A 21744-nucleotide genomic window follows, 5' to 3' on the forward strand; every position below is an offset into this window, starting at 1 on the left:
GTACATAAAAATAGTGGTAGTAACAAGAAATTCTTGATAGGATTGTTTGTCTGGTTATGCTGGTTTGTGATGACAACTCTGTACAGTATATAATAAATGTTCATTGTTTTGTTTAACAATAAATGTTAATTCTTCTTCATGAAAAAATAAGACATCCCCTGAAAATAAGACCTAGCACATCTTTGCGAGGAAAAATTAATATAAGACATGGTCTTATTTTCAGGGAAACAGGGTATTACTATTATTATTACTATTTGATATACACAACAAGATTAGTACACAGCAAAGAAGATCACTATGCTGGCTTTTGAATTATTATAATTACAGTAGAATTTCACTTATCCAACATTCGTTTATTCAATGCTCTGGATTATCCAATGCAGTCTGCCTTTTAGTAATCAAAGTTTTTGTAGTCAATGTTTTCAATACATTGCGATGTTTTGGTGCTAAATTTGTAAATACAGTAATTACTACGTAGCATTACTGCATACTGAACTACCTTTTCTGTCAAATTTGTTGTATAACATGATGTTTTGGTGCTTAATTTGTAAAATCATAACCTAATTTGATGTTTAAAAGGCTTCTCCTTAATCTCTCCTTATTATTCAACATATTTGCTTATCCAAAGATCTGCCGGCCCGTTTATGTTGGATAAGTGAGACTCTACTGTAATTACTACATAGCGTTACCACGTATTGAACTACTTTTTCTGTCAAATTTGTTGTCAAACATGATGTTTTGGTGCTTAATTTGTAAAATCATAATGTAATTTGATGTTTAATAGGCTTTTCCTTAATTCTTCCTTATTATCCAACATATTCGCTTATCCAACGTCCTGCTGGCCCATTTATGTTGGATAAGTGAGACTCTACTGTAATTACTACATAGCATTACCACGTATTGAACTGCTTTTTCTGTCAAATTTGTTGTATAACATGAAGTTTTGGTGCTTAATTTGTAAAATCATAATGTAATTTGATGTTTAATAAGCTTTTCCTTAATCCCTCCTTATTATCCAACATATTCGCTTATCCAACGTTCTGCCGGCCCGTTTATGTTGATAAGTGAGATTCTACTGTATTATTATTATTATGATTATTTACATTCTGCTTTTTCTTTCTAAAAAGATACCTAAAGCGGCTAAAAATACTAAAAACAATGTAACAATTAAACAAAACTGATAAACATTTACACAGTCAATTCAACCCAAACGCTTCCCTTAAAAGAGAGGGTTCAATGTTATCACTGACACAGAACAGTAATCAATTGTAATCCATGTCTATGTGTATATGGGCATTGAATGTTTGCCCTATATTTATATAATGTGATCCGCCCTGAGTCCCCTTCGGGTGAGAAGGGCGGAATATAAATACTGTAAAGAAAGAAAGAAAGAAAGAAATGTCCGATTTAGGGCAGAGCGGTTAAAGTGGTGTCCAACTGCATTCATTCTACAGCAGCCATGGGCAAACTTCGGCCCTCCAGGTGTTTTGGACTTCAACTCCCACAAGTCCAAAACACCTGGAGGATCGAAATTTGCCCACGGCTGTTCTACAGGACAGATACACTTTACATACAGCATACCAAACCTCGCCTCAGGAAGGGAACGAGCACATGGGAGCCCGGAACGCTTCTTCGCGGGGAGCGGTTTCCGGGGGGACTCGCCGGAAGTGGCGCGCAGCCTCTGCCTTGAACGCGCGCTCAACGTTGCTGCTTGTTCCAAGCGAGGCGACTGGACCTGGAACCGATTCCTCCATCCGCGCGCTCTGCTGGGGGCCTGGAGGTGAGGAAGGGCCTTAAGCTTTTCGGCCGCAATCTTCTCTGCGGGGAGAAAGAAGGAGGGAGCGGCTGTATTGAGGCGTTTGAGTGGAGAGGTGGGCGAAAGATTGGGGATGGAAGTGCCCTACGCCAGGCCTGGGCCAACTTCGGCCCTCCAGGGGTTTTGGACTTCAACTCCCACAATTCCTAACAGCCTACCGGCTGTTAGGAATTGTGGGAGTTGAAGTCCAAAACCCCCGGAGGGCCGAAGTTGGCCCAGGCCTGGCTTATACTTTCATTACGCTTTCATACATTATTCAAGGAGGCTATGAGAACTGCCTGTACTGTATTATTGATTTATTGACTACATTTATATCCCGCTCTTCTCACCCCGAAGGGGACTCAGAGCGGCTTACAAATAATATGTACATACAATATATTATATTATTTGCATAGCACAATATTAACATTATACTGTATATTACTATATTGTACTATACCACTATACTGTAATATTATTAGTAATATTACATCAAATATATAATATGTAATATTATTATATTATATTATTAGTATTCCATTGTATTACATTTAAAATATTATCAATATTATATGTATACAGTGTTCCCTCACTTATCGCTGGGGTTAGGTTCCAGGACCACCTGCAATAAGTGAAAATCCGCAAAGTAGGGACACTGTATTTATTTTAATATTTATACATTATTTTAGTAGTTATACACTGTTTTAAGTCTTTATCAACCAAGTGTGTTGATAAATCTCCTTCTCCTCCTGTTGCTGCTTGGGCTCCTTTTCTCTCCGTTTGGCTTCTCCTTCCTCCTTTCCTTAAGCTGTAAATTGTATTTTTTTATGATTTATAATAGTCTTTTAGAGTTTATTGAATAACCACGAAACAGCGAATCCATGAAAAGTGAACCACGAAGTAGTGAGGGAACACTGTATACACTATATTATATTATTATATATCATTGTATGTTATATTGTATATTATATACATTATATATATAATATACTATTATATTGTTAGCATAGGATGTTACTAGAATCATAGAACAATAGAATTGGAAGAGACCTCATGGGCCATCCACTACAGCCCCCTGCCAAAAAGCAGCAAATCGCATTCAAAGCACCCCCAACAGATGGCCATCCAACCTCTGCTTAAAAGCCTCTAAGAGACTTCCACTGCCAAACAGCTCTCACAGTGAGGAAGTTCTTCCTAATGTTCAGGTGGAATCTCTTTTCCTGTAGTTTAAAGCCATTGTTCCATTGCATCCTAGTCTCCAGGGCAGCAGAAAACAATCTTGCTCCCTCCTCCCTATGACTTCCCCTCACATATTTATACATGGCTATCATGTAGAATAGCCATGTATAAGTGGCTACTAGGGAGAAGGGCCTCCAGCTGATGGCACAGGAGACAAGATGAAACTGTCTTCCTAGCTCCCCGTGATCATGATTTTGGTGTTATTGATCATCATCTTAGTAAGAAAGCAGTATTGTTGGAGAGTTTTAAGCACATGTTTTACTAGCAAGATTAAGAAATAAGTTGAAATATTAGAAATATTATTTAAATGGGGCATGGCCTTGTTGTCTAGGAGAGTTTCCATCATCTTCATATCTGCTATGTTCCCTGGTGGGGATTTTCCTTCATTTTATTTATTTACTAGCTAGAGTACATGGTATTGCCCAGGTTATTTGAAAAAGTCCGTTTTTAGTTGTACAAAATGCATAAGGATGTGGGTGAACTACAACTGACATCATGCCAGGTTAACCCTGAGAAAGTCCCTCAGTAATTAAAGTTTGTTATGTTGGGCAAATTTGCTCTGGGTTCATCATCGGTGGGGTTCAGTGTGTTCTCTGGCGGAAGGGTCCCACTATGGTGAGTCAGTCCCCTCAAACCCTTCCAGTAGGTTCAGTTGGTCATGGGTGTTCTGTGTGTCAAGTTAGTTCCAGGTCCATCATTGGTGGAGTTCAGAGTGCTCCTAGATTTCAGGTGAACTATATATCCCAGTCCCTACAACTCCTATAAATCATGGTGTATTCTCCCCAAAGCCCTCCAATATGTTCTGTTGCTGATCAATTCCTCTGTTGGTAAGGGAGAGGCAGTGGGCGAGGTCATGAAAATTCCACACCAATGGAGAGAGTAAGAAACACTGGGATATCTGTGGTGGAGGAAAAACAGAAAATCTAGGAGGAAATTGTCCCCGAATGAAAGTCTTCACCTGCGTTGTGGGCAGTATGGTGTTGGTGGAGAACAATGGCAGAGCTCTTGAATATGTTCACAGCACTTGCTATAACCTGCAATGTCATTGGAGGGAGGGCCATTGGAGTCTCTTGCATAGTGGAAGTTAAAGCTATTTGTGGAGGCAGGAGCCTGTCTGTATAAGTGGACACCCCAGCCACATACACACATACATATTTTCACTTTTATTATGTGTATAGATTACTGCATTTATACTCCACCATTCTCACCCTGAGGAGGACTCAGAGCGGCTCACAAAAAAGGCAGAATTTAATGCCGCATATACATCTAAACAAGAAAACAAAACATTAAAACCAAAAATTTAAAAACATTCAAACTTAAAACCAATTAATTAAAACTACGCAATCCAAAAGCATAATCCAAGAGTCATTCTGGTCATGAATTGCAATATTCCACATTCACTTATTGTACTGAAAGTTAGTTTCCAAAGGCTTGGTCCTACATCCGCGTTTTCAGTATCTGAATGTCGGCAGGGAGGGCACTGATCTAATTTCATTGGGGAGGGAGTTCCATAGCTGAGGGGCCACCACTAAGAAGGCCCTATCTCGTTCCCACTAGTCGCACCTGCAAAGACCTCATCCTCAACAGCCAGGTCTTCAAGTCTTCTTAAAAGTTGTGAAAGTGGCTGCTGGTCTTATTTCCTTGGGTAGGGTGTTCCAGAGCCAGGGGGCCACTGTTTAAAAGCCCTCTCTCTCATCCCCACCAGCCTCACTTGCAGTGGGAGTGGGATCGAGAGAAGGGCCTCCCCAGCCAATCTTAAAGCATTTTGCTAAATCCAGTTTTGTTCCAAGTACCTTTGATTCAATGGTTCTGAATCAATATCCGATACTGTTAACTGAGACTAACAATTGGATTTAAGCATATGCACTATTGAATTTGTGTGAAGAATGTTTTACTTATCTCTCCTACTTTACAGCATTTGTAACTCAACATAGGTAATTAATATATTATGTATTAATATTTCATAATAAATACTTTCTGGGGGAAATTACATGAATTATACATACCTCCAAGATGTAAACTGTTCTACTGATTTATAAATTAATATATTTTAATGTTCAGGGTTACACTATTATTAAAAACAGTATTCTAGCAACAATTTTCCATATCTGTTATTAATATTCAATTGACTAGAAGCAGTAGCAAAAAACGTTATTTTTAAACAGAACCACCGTTATAGCAGAACAATCAACAGCTGTCTACAAAGCAAATGTGAACCTTAATCAAAACACTTTGCCCACAATTTGGAACTGGATGACAATTTGTTCCCCCTTTTTTGAAGTGCCTAGCTTCTGTACATTTCATAAAGTACTCATTGTGTCAGAAACATGTACAGTCTGTTTAAAACAATACTATTATAACAGTGTTCTACAAAATATTATAACGTTCCCACTTGAATTCCTCCGTTAATAAACATGTCACAGAAAAATGCTTGCATTCAAAATGATTGAAGTTCAGTTAATTAGTATTGCTGCTGCTTTACATATTAAAGTTGCCAACATTCCCAGCTCATTCAATTGGCTGGACTTTTAAGCAATCATTACTATTAATTAACAGATGCTAAAGCAACATTGATCACATGCTCAAATAGAGATACATGACCATGTTTGCTGATATAATTTGCTGTGAGTTATAATGTCTATGCAAGACCATGTGAGTGTTACCTATTTTTGTTGGTGCTGCCTTACTTGATTGCATTGTGCATACTGTAATGTCTTCATCAAGGTATGTAAGATCCTAATGGCCAGGTATTTCAAATGTCTTCAGCTGGCCAACAATAACATGAACTGTGATTTGTTTGTGGCATCCATAGAGGTGTATAGCAGTGTTAAAGTAATTCACCCATCATACTGGATTGTTTTTGTCTCACTAACTTTTGGCAATCAACTGTATGCCTTGTTCCTTGTGATACAGTTTTGCCTTACAGTGTAGTTTGCCTCCATCTAATATGTTTTTCATCTGCATCCAGTTGACCACATGCATGAGGTAATAGTGTCTATCTGCTGGTGACTGCACACATGTGTCTATATCACCTCCAGGGATTTACTTAATACCTATCAATATCATTTCTGTCAGGATAACTGTTTCTTTGTCCATACATCTGTGTCCCTGCAAGCCTTTTAGAAACTCCCAGATATTCTAGCATTATAATTATGAGGGATAATGCACAAAGGATCCTATTGCAAAGAAATAGTGCACTAATAGTTCTGATATCCATACCCATGAAAATAGTTTCAGGCACAAACACATATAAAAATAAGTTTTTATTTATATTCTTAATAAACAGAGTTAATAAACATATACCTAAGTGAACATAGTGTTTGCAAACCTGTCTGGGTGTGTCCAAAATACTTTCACATTTACATGATATAGCTCCTGGCTTGCAATGGAAATTGTACATTTTTTCTCCTATGCATTTATCATTAAGTAAAATCCATCATCCAAAAGTTCTTTGAAGTCTTCAAGACTTTTGAAAAGTCACTATTTTTAAAGAATATTAAAGTATATAATGGAAGCAATGATAATACAGGAACACATGTGCCACAGAATAGTAATGTAGACATACTGAACAGTTATTAATAGTATACTATTCACGAACTGTTGTTGTGATCAATATCTAGAGCAGTGGCTCCCAACCTTGGTCCTCCAGGCCCTCCTGGGATTTCAACTCCCAGAAATCCCAGCCAGTTTACCAACTGTTAGGAATTGTGGAAACTGAAGTCCGAGACACCTGGGGGACCAAAGGTTGGGAACCACTGACCTAGAGAATCTGTACTCTTCAGCAGCATTTGAATTTAAAGTTGAAGGCCCTGTCCATCTCCTATATTATAGTCAGAAGGAGATGTGACATTTATTGTTTCCATTTATATTAACTAATGTTTAATGTATGGACTGAAAGTAATCTTAAGTATGATTTGTGTTTTGTCCAAATATCTTAAAGGTACCAGATTCCATTGGAACCTGGAAGTTAAATGGGGTCACAGCTGATACTTGGATATGAATACCAGATGCTATAAGCTTGATTTCATTGGAAGGAACTGGCAAAGCCTCTTCTTTATTCTTTATCTTGGTAAACTCTATAAAATTCAGAGGTTGCCATAACTTGACAAGTGATATGAAGATGTGGGTGTGTGAATGCACAAGTATGGTTTGTACTGGTGATGCCATGAGATTGTTTTTACACTGAAAAGATTATTTGTTGACATGGGACTACAGTACAAAGATGCTACCAAGAATTCAGCTGAACAAATTCAGGATTGTCATATCGGTCTCTGATAACCTAGAAATGTGTAGTATGGCAAAGTACAATGAAATCAAAAGCCATTGTCAGGAACACTTGTATGGGCTATACAAGCCAAATGGCACTTAGTAAGCTTCTTAATGGCACTTCTCTTAGCTTCTTAATGCACCAGGCTACATTTAAACTGAGACAGTGGTTAGAGTGTTTCTCCATGTAAGCATTGCATGTGCCTCACTGAAGCATATCAAATGCTTATCACCAGTCCCACTTTATAGCTGCTTGCTACATAGTCTAGATCAGTGTAGTCCAGCTTTTAGTTACCCGAGGGCCAATCAAACTTTAGTATAGGAATGTGAGCCAGAGACATTCCAGAAAGAAAACAAATTACATAATTGCATTCAAAAACTTAAAGCAATAAGAAAGGTAAACAATTTTTTTTCCAAATGTTGGATTTATTTTTTTTCCAGTAAGAAGGGCAAGGGTCAACAAAAATGAATTGGTGGGCCGTGGATTGGACCGCACTGGTCTAGATCATACACAGATCAGCCAAGGGTAATCATTGATGTAAGAGAGAATAACTAGACCAGGTCTGTTTGGAACTTCTGAGTAGATTCTGCTTGTGAGTTTTTAACACTTATTTGCAGTACTGAATTTCAGTTTAAACACATCATGGATCCAGTGCTGTAGAGAATATGAGATTTCTTTTTGTTTAAAATGACTTTTCTTGGTCAGATTCCAGAAGCAATTTATTAACACAAGTTAAAGTTTGTTTGAACCAAATGTTGGTTGATTTCCTAGCTGCCTACTACATTTTAGGGATTCAGGACCACAACTTCATGTGGTCACCTGTTCCTATTCTTTTCACCTTTGGTTTGTACATTCTCCACCCTTCCCAAATATTAACTATTCTGTAATATTTCTCATGCATTTGCTACACCAGGATACTAATTTTTAAACCAAAGTTTGGGAAACTTTTTCCCAAGTTTTGATCAGAATTAGAAGTATTAGGTAGTGCTGCTCCACTGTACATAATGCATTTGCTCAGTGCTGCATACACCACAGATAAGGCTTTCTGTCCAACATATGTGACTCAGTATATGGCAGTGTAGCCTACCTATCATGTTTAAAACTTGCAACCATATTGTCTTGTATGTTTGAGCAAGAACTGTTATGGAGAATTTATATTTGCTTTTCGACATATGGTGTAATTTCTGTATGTGAAACAGCAGCAGTGCTTTCCAAGACCCGTTGAGGTTGTTTATCTGTTTAACAAAAATGAACCATTAGCTTAGTTTGTTGCTTTACATCCTTGTGGCGACATGAATGTTTTCATGCATGTGTATACACACTCTTTTTCTTCCTGTTTCGCTGAAAATGTTCCCCTTATTTCTGTGTTTTCAAGAGTTGCTGTTGGAAAAATTCTTATTTAACTTTTTCTATTCATTTCTTATTTTTCAGAGTGTGTGAAAAAAATCCTTAAGACTATTGAAAATGTTTGAAGTGACAAAATTTAGCCAGTGCCTCTGAGTGATGGAGAACCAGAAGATTGGAAATGGTTTGCAAGTGACTGATATAGGGACATCTGCACTCCCCATGGTGGGGTATTTGGGAAAAGTCAGTTCAGTTCTCTTTCACATTGTGCAAAGTTCCTTTTTTTCCTCCTCGATTTTGAGAGAGTCTTATATTTCTATTGGTCAAATTTTGTTGTATTACAAAATTACTGCATCAATAATATTTTTGTAAATTAATTTTTCCACGGAAATCTCATTGAAATGGCGAAAGATTTACAATTTCTAAATATTGTTAACTGTTACAAACATATTTATGAAAACTTCTCATCTTGTGTTGGTTATCTTTTAGAGTCCAGAATGGTTATAAAGTTTGTTTTGTTTATTGTAAATAGAATGCATGTTCAGTCAGTATAAAAGTGCTATTATGTATTTCTGTGTTTCTTTGTGGTCAGATTTAACTCTTGTCACACATGAATAACTTCTCTGGTATGAACATTGTTCTGCCATCTTTAAATGTTTAACCTTTCAGGCATAACATTATTATTGCTTGTTTTACATTATCCTAGGACTGTAGTCCTGAAGCAAGTCCAGATGAATGCTGTCCATCTTGCAAGAAGAAGGGCCTGATATGGTCTTTGAGAACATATCGCATCAATTTTAAAGAATCTATTTTCCTATGTGAAAATCCACAGGTACCTTTGTCATTTCTTGGGGTGCTGTGTTGGGATGTGTTCAGTATTCACACTCAGCCATTTTTATCCGACCACTTCTGATAAATTACCAAATGCTTGCCATAACATTTTGTAACTGATGAGTTCTTTGGCATACAAAATAGCTGTCAGAAAGCCAGTTTCTGTTAAACCTCTCATTAAGAAGAGGTTTCATGGCTGAGTGGGGTTTCAAACCCTTTAAACATATCAGGATTCTATTATGTTTCAATTAAATGTGTATCTTCAGTGATAATTTCTGAAGGCAGTTCTCTATTTTATCCCAGAAATTTGAAATGTATCTGATTAATTTTTTCAAATACTATGTGTGGATCTGAAATTAGGCATGTTAAATCTCTTAATCTCTCCCTTTTTTCCAGTGCATCTACCCTTTAGGATTTGAACCACTGAGCAACATTATTACTCCCATTGATCCAAAAGGTTATCAGTCTCAGGAAACCAACAGGAAAAGGAAGTTTTTCATCACAAACCCGGTGACACCTTCTGTTGAACCACATTCAAAATTGAGTAGGACTGATAACTCGATAGACGATAAGCAAACATTGACTCCTAATCTAATTCCCAAGTGCAATGGAAGTCATCTGTTTGAGACCCCCTTGGGGCAACCTGATGTTTCAGAAGCCCATCAGCCAGACATCTACAATACAGCTGAACCAATGGAGATGCAAATGGCCTTGGAAATGGCAGCTACAGAAAACTTACCTGGGATGTCTAGCTTGGAAACACAGCTTTTGTCGGGTCCTGAAAGTGGTTCATCACTGTCTCAGACTTTGCCTCAAGACAAACAGCCTCTGCCAGAACAATTGTGGCTTCAGTGGAGGAATGTGCACGCTCTCTGCTGGTTAGATTGTATTCTGTCAGCACTTGTGCATTTAGAAACACTGAAAAGGCTCCACAGTGAATCCATCGCAGAAAGTACATGTATATTCCAGAGACTGTTCACAAAATATAACCAAGCAATTGCACTAGTGAATAATTGTCAAAGAGGTAAGTCATGTATAGGTTTTTCATTTTTGTTGTTAAAAATAATTTGAATCATCTTCGTAGAATTCTAAGCCACTGACAATACAAATGATTCTGTAATATGTAAGAAATTAAAATTATAGGGCTTACGTAGTCCTTTTTCCAAGAATCATACAGTATTTGATTTATATTAGAAGATGACAGGCTTTCAAGAACAACGTACTAACCAACTAACTGTTTCATGTAGGTGAAGCTATTTCAGAGATTCCTTCAGAGGGTCTGTCAAAAGCTGAATTGCATCTTAATGAAATCAGGAACATAATTTTTGTCCAGCTTCAGCCTCAACTTAAATGTAAATTGGGTAAGTATATACTGAGAGTGTTAAATGTTTCATAGCATGCTACATTATGTATGCATATAACTTGTTCCCAGTTATTGCTTTCCTTTTCTTGTGAGTCCAGAGGAATTCATTTTTAGAGTTATGTGTCGCTATATTACTTTTCCTGATTGTCTTCAGCTTGGTCTAGCCATCAGCTAAAAGCCATTTTTCTCTGTCGTTATGTTCATATAAGGTTCCGGTTCAGTGATTAATTGCCTTTTGTATATTCTAGCTGTTTTGTTACTATTTATTATGCTGGCATAAGGAGGAAACTGCAGAATCAGGCAAAAGGTCCATCTAGCCTAACATTCTGCTTTCCACAGTGGCCAACCAGCTGCTTCTGGGAAGTCCCAGTAGTTAGTACTGAGTACTGTAATGCGTTTGAACTATTTTTCATTACATTAGGAGCTTCTATCCCAATATTGGAAGAAAGATGGATTATAAATGATGATAAAAAGATGGTACCAAATAGTAGGAGAAGACAGAGGAGTGGCAGTTCAAGGGCTGTGAGACTTAATGATGCTTTATTTGGCAAAGCAAGAACAAGCCTGTGGGAAGCTTATCCTTGACATAATTATCTCATTTCTCTTTTCCTGGTTTGAGGAAAGGCATGATTTACAATTTTGACAGAGCTACCAAAGGTTTGCGAATAAATCAACACTTTACAGAATAACACATTTGAACCTAGTTTAGTAAAGAGTTGTATTTTATAGTTGGCTATTGGGGGGGAAAAGCAAATAAAGAAAATAGAGGGGGTTTCTGTGTTCAAAGGAAGCAGGAGATGGCAATGGAAAACTTGAACCATTGGACACCTTCAGGGCTAGTTCTCTTAGCACCAAATAATAGTTTTGCATCATATCTGCACCATCAGTAGACTTGTAGACAAGACCTTTGTAATTAATTGGTTGTTCCTAAAAACCGTTTCTTGTTCCAAATGAAATAACATGCTAAAGAAAGCGTAACATAAATAATGCTTCAGTTAATTCTCCACATTTATTTTGTAGTTCCAATAAATTTGAATGTGAACAGCAGGAATTTGTTGAACATTGAGTAAACATGCATAATATTGTGCTGTAGGTTACTAAAATATTACTAACATATATTTTAATTTATTAATGTAGGAAGACATTAATGTATAATCTGAAAGTGTAGCCTAATGTTTTATAGAGATTCAGATGAGTGCTTTGATGGTATATAAATTAGTGCAAGAACTTTCCTTTTCGATTAACACTCTTCCATTAGAGGACTCTTATGCAAAATTCACATTTTTACCACAATCTGAATCTGGGCGTAACTACATGTGAGATTAAGAACAAGCCGTTATAGCAGGATTTTTTGGAATCTTGAATAATCTTTTGACGAGCCACTGATTCTCACATGTGCATAAAATAGTTATGTGTTTCATGATTTCTTGTAGTGTAATAATAAATAGTCATGATTTCAGTTTATCTTTTTTCAATTTTGTTCAAAGGTGAGGAGGAAAGTCCGGTGTTTGCTTTTCCTTTACTTCTATGCAAAGACTCAAAAATAGAGAATTGCTTTCTCCACTCTTTTTCATGGAATTTTGAATGCTTACAGTGTGGCCATCAAGTCATTGACAGGTTGGTTTCTTTAGAATCTTATAATTCTTTATAAGATTATGTTAACCATAATATGTAATGCCAGATGAATGGGGTGGCAATTACATGCAGTTAACTTAATATGCACCTTTTTTCAAAGTTTTGCATGTGATGTGAAAGGACAAGTTTGATATGAAATACCTGAGAACTATTGATCTTTAAATGCCTTATCAGCATCTGCTCTCATTTTTCTAAATTGTGAGTTAAAGATAAAAATTAATTTCACCCATTTTTGTTCTGTTCTATTCTTCAGTTGTGAGGAAGTGATATTTTAAAATGTCATTTGATCTTAAAGGTCAAAGTTTGGAGTTGGAAAGTAAAAAAAGACTTATTATAGATGGAGTCAAAATTCATTAGTCTGCTACGTAGTAAACTACCCACTTTGTCAGTCCCTAACACAAGATTTTCCAGAATTGTGTGAAAGTTTGAGTTAACCTCACTCTGATCTTTGCAAGGATTTTAGAATGAACTTGCCACTGGCTTCATCCTTTAGTCTTAACTTAATTGAACCCAAGCCTGTATATAGCCTGTCTATTTGAATTGCTGTTCTGGCTGTCTTGAATTGGTTCTAATAATTACCGTATATACTCGAGTATAAGCTGACCCGAATATAGGCCGAAGCACCTAATTTTACCACAAAAAAACTGGGGAAAAATTTACTCCAATATAAGCCGAGGGTGGTAAATTTCAGAAATAAAAATAGATACCAATAAAATTACATTAATTGAGGCATCAATAGGTTAAATGTTTTTGAATATTTACATAAAGCTCAAATTTAAGATAAGAGTCCAACTCTGATCAAATCATTATTCTCATCTTCTTCAATGTAAATGTGCTTATGTATCCTTTTAATAATAATAGAGTAAAATAATACATGTAATAATAATAATAATAATACTAAATACAGGAAAATAATACATGTAATAATAGAGCAAAATAATAAATGCAATAATAATAATAAGATCACAGTGCAATAATAAATGTATTAATAATAATAAAAAATAGATTAAAATAAATGTAATAGTAGCAACAATAATAGAGAAAAATAATAAATGTAATAATACCAATAATAATAGAGAAAAATAATAAATATACCATATATTCTCAAGTATAAGCTGACCCAAATATAAGCCAACCAGGACCCTCACCCGAGTATAAGCCGAGGGGGGCTTTTTCAGTCTTAAAAAAAGGCATGAAAAACTAGGCTTATATTCGAGTATATACAGTAGCTTTGCAGTAGGTTTGCAAACACTGCATCAGTTCCTATTTTTATATTTCAGGTGTCAGAAGGTGTTGACAACATTTACAAATATAATTCCAGAATGGCACCCCCTAAATGCTGTTCATATTGCTTCTTGTGATAACTGTAATCACAAATCTCAAAAAAGAAAAATGGTGTTGGAAAAGTAAGTATAAATCATTAATGCAACAGTGTAATTGTGTTTAAAGCTGTATAAGGAGGGAGGGAAATACTGAGTTGCAGTGAAGTACATCTTGTAGTGCTGAGTGTTTGAACTTGGCATCACTTTGCAAAGGGGTCTTGTAGCACCTTAGAGAAAGAGAAAGAATTTAGTGGCATGGGTTTTCACATACTAACTGTACACCTAAAATGAAATATTGTGTCTTTTGGCAGTGTCTCCTCTGTACTTATGATGCATTTCGTTGAAGGTTTGCCACATAATAACTTGACAGCCTATTCATTTCAATTTCAAAATGATTTCTATCAAGTAAAAGCTGTTATTCAATACCAGACATCAGGAAGACACTTCATAACATGGGTCTTGAATTCTGATGGTAAGTACATTTAATTTTGTTATATTTTATGTATTTTTTAAAAGTAGTATTCTATATGTACTGGATAGTAGCACTTTATTTTTTTCTTCCCAGAAATAAGAGAGACCAATTAGGATTATACCAGTCCTTCGTCCAGGCATGGAAAAACCTTGGCCTTCCAGGTGTTTTGGACTTCAACGCCCACAATTCCGGTAAGCTGTTAGGAATTGTGGGAGCTGAAGTCCAAAACACCTGGAGGGCCAAAGTTTGCTGATGCCTGCTCTAAAGGGTGTGGTAGGCTTCACAGTAATGGAGGTGGCTAGTCCTTCTCAAAACATGACTAGCCTGTTAAGACTCCAGATCCAATGCTTCCAAATATAAGCGAAAGAAGTTTTTAAAGTGCTCTTGTGTAAACCCATCCTTGGATTGTTCTTAGCAACATGATGGGATGACTGTAGAGCAGCTGACACACAGAAGTCTGCCTGTCCTAGTAGTATGGTGAACCTGCTGTTTACACAAGGAAAACCATACCTTTTTTGTAGTTTCCATTGATCTTTTCACATTGCTTCTTTCATAGAAATGACTGCCAATCTTATATCAGCTGTAAGTTCACTCTAAAATTTCTTCACTCAGCGGTATCGTAGTGTGGTAATTTAAACCCACAATTAGCTTATGCAAATCTGGTCATAGAAAAGTAAACTGTTTCTTGCATTTATTATCAGAAAGAAATCTTCAGTGGCTTAATGGATGCCAACACCGGACTAATAAATACCAGTAACCACTTTTCTGATCTCTTATGATGAGTAAAATTGCCTCCAGGCAGTCAAATAGCAAAATTGTAATGCATTGATCAATAAATAGTCCCTTTTTTTTTTGTTAGACTGGGCAGGGATAGTGCAGCTAAGGCTGAAGCCCCTCAAGCTCTCTATCAGCCCCTCTGGGTTTTTTTAAAATAACAATTATTATTCTGGCATGGGGTTCTATCTTGAAGTAAAGGTAAACATGATGGTTTGACTTTCTCCAGCCCCTATTTTTTCCAGCTGGATTTCAGTTGAAAATAATGACTGAAATGATGTGATATTGGAATATCCTGTTAGCTCATGCAGAGATGTGAGAATTAAAAAAATGTTCCCTGTCATGCTTTAGGTCCCTGTCATGTGGGAATAAAAATATGGTCCCTGTCATGCTGTCTTGACACTTCTAACTTGGGGAAACCCCTGAATCTTTCATCAGGAGTCAGGTTTTCCCTCAAGTCATGTTAAGGTGGCCTTCCTCCGGGTTAACCTGGATCAGCCCCATTCAGTCACCAAAAAAAGTATGACTAATCCATTAGTAGGCCATAGCTGGGTATTTCTGGGAAGGCAGCATGAACAAAAATTAAGGTCTTAATTATGAATATTATTATAAAGCTAGAATGCTTGTAAATGCTGAAGTGTTCTACAAAAATGAATAAAACAATGATAGAGCTGTTTATAACGAACTACATATTGTAAGATTCTGAACTTGTCATATTTTTCAGAAACATGGCTTGAGTGTGATGACTTAAAGGGCTTGTACTGTAGAAGACATAAGAGCTTTACTGTTCCTCCAGAGGAGATTCACATTGTCATCTGGGAGAGGTTAGCACCACAAAGGACCAATGACAGAGATTTGGAGTTGCAAAGTAAAGAATCCATGAATATTCCCCTTTTAAAAGAACACCCAAAATCGCCATTGAAAAATCTTAACAACAAGCATCTTAAAAATCATTCTTTCATTAGTCATTGTGAGGATAGGCTGGGGACAAATATAAATAAGGCGCAAACCTTAGAGGGCAATAACCAAAGCAATTTGCTTTGGGGCTTGGAGAATCTGGCCGACGATGATGTCATAACATTGACCCTTGTAAGTGTCCCACTTGACTCAGAAGGTAAACCACTAGAAGAGAGCCATATAGAAGAGAGCCTGTTAGCCAATGCAGGAACACCACAGCTGCAAGATGTAGGTCAGGTTAATATGCTTCCATTTACTTCTGAAGAAAACATTTCTCATAATGAGAGCATTCTACCTGAACACAGGACTGTTCCCTTGCATCAAGAATTGCCAGGCAATGAAAGTAACCTATTTATTATGCCAACAGTTCTTCTAAGCAATAGCAGTAACTTACAAACAGCATTACCAGTTCAGGAGGCAGAACCTGAAGCCAACCTAGTTCCTGTTAAAGATAGTGGCTTGGTGAATGCCAAAAATGAAGCCACTAAAACAAAATCCAATAATACTTGCCAGAGAGCACCTAATACGTTGGAGAAGAAAAGAAAAATAACAGGACATTGCCATGTTCCTGCTTCAAGTAATTCCTCTCAGTCACCTCCTAAGAATGGAATGAAATCAGCCAATTGGGTAAAGACTTTGCTTGGAAGATGTCCTTCTGTGCCTAAAAGTGCCTCAGTTTTTATAAAAGAGGAAACGTCCTCTAAAAAGCCTACTTTATCTGGTAGGCATGCCCTTCACTTCCGTGGCTTCGAAACAAAGTTTTCAAGAAAATTGGCCAAGCAGGATTCCCCACCTACGAATCTGCTTCCACCTTCTGCCACTTCTCTTTCCCATCCCACTATTAAGAAGCATGCTGCTGTTGGAAGTGACGGAACTGTAACTAACAAATCAGGCTCTTGGGTAACTTTGAATAAACAAATTCAGCCCAATCAAAATTGCAATGAAAATAAAAAAACTATATCTCTCAAAAATGGCAAGTTGGTTGTTGATCAAACACAACAACTCCGTTTTGAACTTCTTCAACAGCTTAAAGCTAAAAAGGAAAAACTAGCTTCTCTAGACAAACTAGCAAAATCTCAAGTTAGAAAGAAAAGGTCTAAGAAAACAGAAAAGAACCAGTCACAACCTGGATCCCAGAAAGAAGGTGATTCCCTGCAGAGATTGTTAAATGATCTGCAACGCCAGATTGATGTTGAAGATAGTAAATCCGTGAATTCTCCAGCCACCACTGTGTCACAGTGCAGCAGTTCAAGTTACGATGACATTTTATCTGAGCTGCTCTCTCCAGCCACAACTGTTGCGTCCTTGGAGCTTCCGCATGAAGAAGAATGTAGATACCTGGAAATGGGGGGCGGCAGTCCAATTTCTTCCATATCGAATGAGAACCCTGATGAGATCATAGGTCATGACCACAACTATCACACTCCAGAAAAGCAAAATGGAGTTGAGGACCAGACAGACTTGTTAGCAGTCAGGTCACCTCTGAAGAAACTTGAATTTGGCAATCCTGAAAAACAAGATTTTCTGGATGATCTCTTTCCTAGTTCCATGTTAAATTCAATAATGGCTGATGTTGAAGACCTGCATAATTTTGACGAAACACTATTAACTTTGTAAATTGCATTTTAACTATTGGACATGTTTTTGTGAGTTGGCTTTTAAAGCAAACATTGACATTTTGAGCAGATTTGCACATGGTTTAACTTGAATATTTGGAATGTGAAACATTTTTATGGGTAAATGTTTTTTCTTGTGAGATGAATTGGGCTTGTGTGTTTTTTCTTTAAAAAGGTCTTAGATCAAAGAAAGGAAAAGTTGAATTTAAATCCCTTGTCATATATAATTGATGAAGTATGAAGTTGTGAAACTGATTGGCAAATGCCATAATTAAGACATTAAGGCCTGTTATCATTTCAAGATCACTTAAATTGAAGTACAAAATTGCTGAACTATAAAAGGATGTAAGCTAACACACATACACAAGCTCCATTATTTCAGGTTGGTATGCTGTCAGAACTAACATTGGCATAGCCAGGGGTTTTGAATGGATGCAGTTGAGAGCCAGTATAATGTCATGGTTTGAGCATCAGATAAAGACGGGAAATCAGGTTGATTTCTCTCTCGGCCATGAAAACCTACTAGGAAACCTTGGGCAAGTCGCACAGTCTCAGCCCCAGAAAACCCCATGATAGATTCACCTTAGAGGCACTATAAGTCAGAAATGACTTGAAGATAATGACATCCCAACAAGGATGGCTCTAATGCAAGCATCAAGGCAGTGCATTGTTGGCTAGGGAGGCAGGAAGGGAATGGAGTGAAGGGAATGCAAAGAGGTGTGCCAGCAAAGGGTAGACTGTCAAGGGGGAAAGAAGAACAAGAAGGAACCATAATAGTAAGTTTGCAGCTGATAAATGTGGCTGCTCCTCTTTTGCCTCATGGGTTCATAAAAGGAGGCAGTTTCAGTGCTCTGGTTTTCTCAGATCATTATGCCTGGTTGTTGTGTCACTTTTCAAGCTGTTCCTTGACTTATGAGAATCCTAAGACAAACATCCAAGTTTTTCTTGATGAGATTCATTCAGCGGGTGTTTGCCTTAGTCTCTCTGAGGCTGAGAATGTGGCTTGCTCAAGGTTGCCTAGCATATTTCCATGGCTGAGCAGGGATTCAAACCCTGGTTTCCAAAGCTGTTGCCTGATGTTCAAGCCACTATCTTCCACTGCGCTGGCTGCCACACCAGGTTTCTTGCCTGGCCGAGCAGCAAATTCCTGTTATTACTATAGGGCAAAGCATGGCAGGTTGTGGTGAGACAGATGAAAGAGATTTCTTGCCAGGAAATGGAGAAGGATAGGACCATATATACACCTGTTTTTATTCCTATTTTATTATGAGACTTCTCACACCATTGACACCACCCAGCCCGAACAATAAAAGTCCATAAATAGTTTTTATAATATCACGGACAAGCAAAAAAAAAAATCTCACATAATAATCCTGTATTTGCTGCCCCTTTCAGAGAGTCTTTTAAAATGGTCAAGCAAGTCTTCCATCTGAACTGTTCGCATTTATAACCTATATTACAGATAATGCTCTGATATTTTTAGATGTAATATACTCTTGATTATTTTATTACATTCTGTTGCCTACAAAGTTTGCACTTGAAAACTGCAACCAAGTTCCAAAAATGAAATCTAATGTTTTAAGTAAGTTTTCTATTTTGTGTGGGCCACAGGTTGGACAAGCCTGCTCTACAGTGAGCACAAAATAGGCACACACATATAAGATAATTACACCTCTGTGTGCCACTAACTGGATAACAGCCATTGTGAGTTCACGCCTTAATTCTGCTTTTTTCTGATTTGCTGTCCTTTTCTTGCTTCAGAGGGTGTGGGGTGGGAGTAAAATTCCCAAAACAGCACTAGCAAATGTGAGCTATCTGTAGTTTTGAGATCAAGTTCAGCAATGACTCTACATTTCAGTGATTTAGTTTAGAACAGATCTTTAAAGTATCTGATGTTGGGGACTGGCAGGATTCCTTCCCCCCCACCCCCCACCCCCAAAAATGTCTATAGGCCAACAGCATATACGGATTCAGTGTAATTACCTGTTCCTTTCTACTGGAGACTGGCAGCCAATGACTTACCGACTGGCACCTCTCCATGTTCCATCATTTTGAGTAACACTGTCTTCAATGTGAGCAGACTTCCCTTCTTTGAATAAAGATTTCAGGAAACACCCATTCCAGCTGATAGCATTTGTGTCGTTACTGTGATTTGTCCTTTAATGATTCACATAATTTAATGGCATGCTTGGACTGACTGTATTTGATTCTTTATGAAGTCAATGGAGAGTAACATTTCTCTCCCTAATGTTTACCTTCCCGGATAGGCAAGTGATCTACCAACAGTGCCTCTGGTATGTCTCAATTGAATTTCACCCAGTCTTTTTTATTGTTCCCAAATATTATTGAAACACTTCTGACTCAGGTGGCAAAGATAACCTGCTGTTAGCATATTGAAAATACCTAATTCCCAAACCTTCATCATGAACTTTATGTAAATATTGCATAATATGTTTATGTTTGATGGTTTATAGTTTTAATGATTTAATTTATAGTCCTATGTTTTTGTTTTAGATGTGTGATAATACTGTTTTTAATCGTATGTGAGGCATTGAATTTTTGCCATTTATTTGATGTGAACCGCTTTGAGTCCCCCAGGGGTGAGAAAAGCGGTTTATAAATGAAATAAATAAATAAAATTGGACACGGCATATTATTTGAGAACACATAAATGCTGGACCATTCTAACAACTATCATGTCAGGCTACACAGAAGCCATTGAAATCCACAAGCATGTGGACAATTTCAACAGAAAGGAAGAAACTGGCTACCAGTTTTTAAAAGCTCTAAAATCAGGATAATTAATAAAGAACAACACTCTGAAAACTGGAATTCCAGACATGAAACAATCAGGGCCAGCTAACACCTCCCAACAAAGGATTTTCCCCAGGTAGGAATAAGCCAGGCCTTGAAGCTGCAAGGCCATTAAATGCTAATCAAGATGATTAATTATAACATTCACACTTGCCTCCAACAGACAAGAGTTCTTTCTCTCACCCTGGATCTTTCACAGGTATATAAACCCCACTTGCCTAGTTTCCAACAGACCTCTCAACCTCTGAGGATGCCTGCCATAGATGTGGGCGAAACGTCAAGAGCAAATGCTTCTGGAACATGGCCATGCAGCCCGGAAAACTGACAGCAACCCAACACTGAACATCATGACAAGTGCCATCATACTGGAGTAGCTTTATATTATTACTATTATCTTGAATCAATCAATCAAGATATTATCTTGAATCCTCCAGGAAGAATAACAACTATTTTTTAAAAAATCTTCCCATCGCCAGGGACTATCCATAAAAAGAGATACAATATTAATGAAAAAATGCCCTGGACCCGGTCATTCATCCTCTCTGTATTAGATATAAGAAGCCATGAAATGTAACAGGTCAGCCTGACATCTCAGTCCACCGAATAACAATAATTGGAAAGTCATGGTACAAATAACGGACTACCGGATTCACTCATTTTTGAAAACATCATGTTGTTTAAGGTGAATAGAAGTCATGATATCCTCAAAGTGCTTAGCAAATATGTTACACTATGCCACACACACGCACACACACATCTATCTACTATATATATAAAAATGTTCTGACCATTTCTAACTTAAAGTAAACAGCGAAACTACACACCCCAAACCCACAAAATTTGGCCACAAAAGACATGGTAATCCCCACTGTGTTTAGACAGCAAAACCAAAAAAAAAAAAATTCAAACTAGAAGTCACTCAATATCCCCAAAAGCCAGAAAGCTGCACTGTGCGCATGCGTGGAGAAGCCCCCACCCTTGGAAGACAGACATACATGAAAGGCAGCTGCGCGCGAGCATCCCAGCCGCCGTCCCGGCAGATTGCTATTCAAACTGGCCAACCAAGAATTCCACAGGTAGAAAGCGGCCAGGCTTGCAAGCAGCAAGGCTATTCAGTGCTGTTCAACCTGGCCAACCAAGATTTCCCCTAAGTAGAAAAACCCCAAGCTCTGACGCCACGAGGCTACTCCGTCCCATTCAACCTGGCCTAGCAAGGATGCCCTATGTAGAAAGTGGCCAGGCTTTTAAGCTGCAAGACTATTCAGTGCAGTTCAAGCTGGCCAAACAAGGATTCCCCTACATAGGAAGTAGCCAG

General features: G+C 37.6%; 1 protein-coding gene across 4 annotated transcripts; it reads left to right on the forward strand.

Annotated features, from left to right (window-relative positions):
* The first annotated feature begins 1659 nt into the window (after positions 1-1659).
* Positions 1660-20259, forward strand: uspl1 (ubiquitin specific peptidase like 1). 4 transcript variants are annotated; one of them, XM_008107931.3, is made up of 9 exons: positions 1660-1780; positions 8733-8888; positions 9352-9477; positions 9873-10500; positions 10724-10837; positions 12327-12456; positions 13755-13880; positions 14108-14268; positions 15767-20259. In XM_008107931.3, exons 2-9 carry the CDS (start codon positions 8805-8807, stop codon positions 17614-17616), a joined length of 3219 nt encoding a protein of 1072 aa, XP_008106138.2. In that variant the 5' UTR covers positions 1660-1780; positions 8733-8804; the 3' UTR covers positions 17617-20259. The 4 variants fall into 4 exon arrangements, with proteins under 4 accessions (XP_008106138.2, XP_008106139.2, XP_008106140.2 ...); XM_008107932.3 differs by lacking the exon at positions 8733-8888 and having other exon boundaries at positions 1695-1780; XM_008107933.3 differs by lacking the exons at positions 1660-1780; positions 8733-8888 and adding an exon at positions 1787-1871.
* Positions 20260-21744: the final 1485 nt, after the last annotated feature.

The sequence above is a fragment of the Anolis carolinensis genome, chromosome 3, assembly GCF_035594765.1.
Source record: "Anolis carolinensis isolate JA03-04 chromosome 3, rAnoCar3.1.pri, whole genome shotgun sequence".
Taxonomy (NCBI): Eukaryota; Metazoa; Chordata; class Lepidosauria; order Squamata; family Dactyloidae; genus Anolis; species Anolis carolinensis.

What these genes read in the sequence shown, in the direction of transcription:
- uspl1 (XM_008107931.3), top strand. Translation starts at nt 8,805, where the DNA reads ATGGAGAACCAGAAGATTGGAAATGGTTTGCAAGTGACTGATATAGGG. An exon ending in TCCTATGTGAAAATCCACAG is followed by an intron (nt 9,478 to 9,872) that starts GTACCTTTGTCA and finishes CCTTTTTTCCAG; the next exon opens with TGCATCTACCCTTTAGGATT. An exon ending in TCAACTTAAATGTAAATTGG is followed by an intron (nt 10,838 to 12,326) that starts GTAAGTATATAC and finishes TTTTGTTCAAAG; the next exon opens with GTGAGGAGGAAAGTCCGGTG.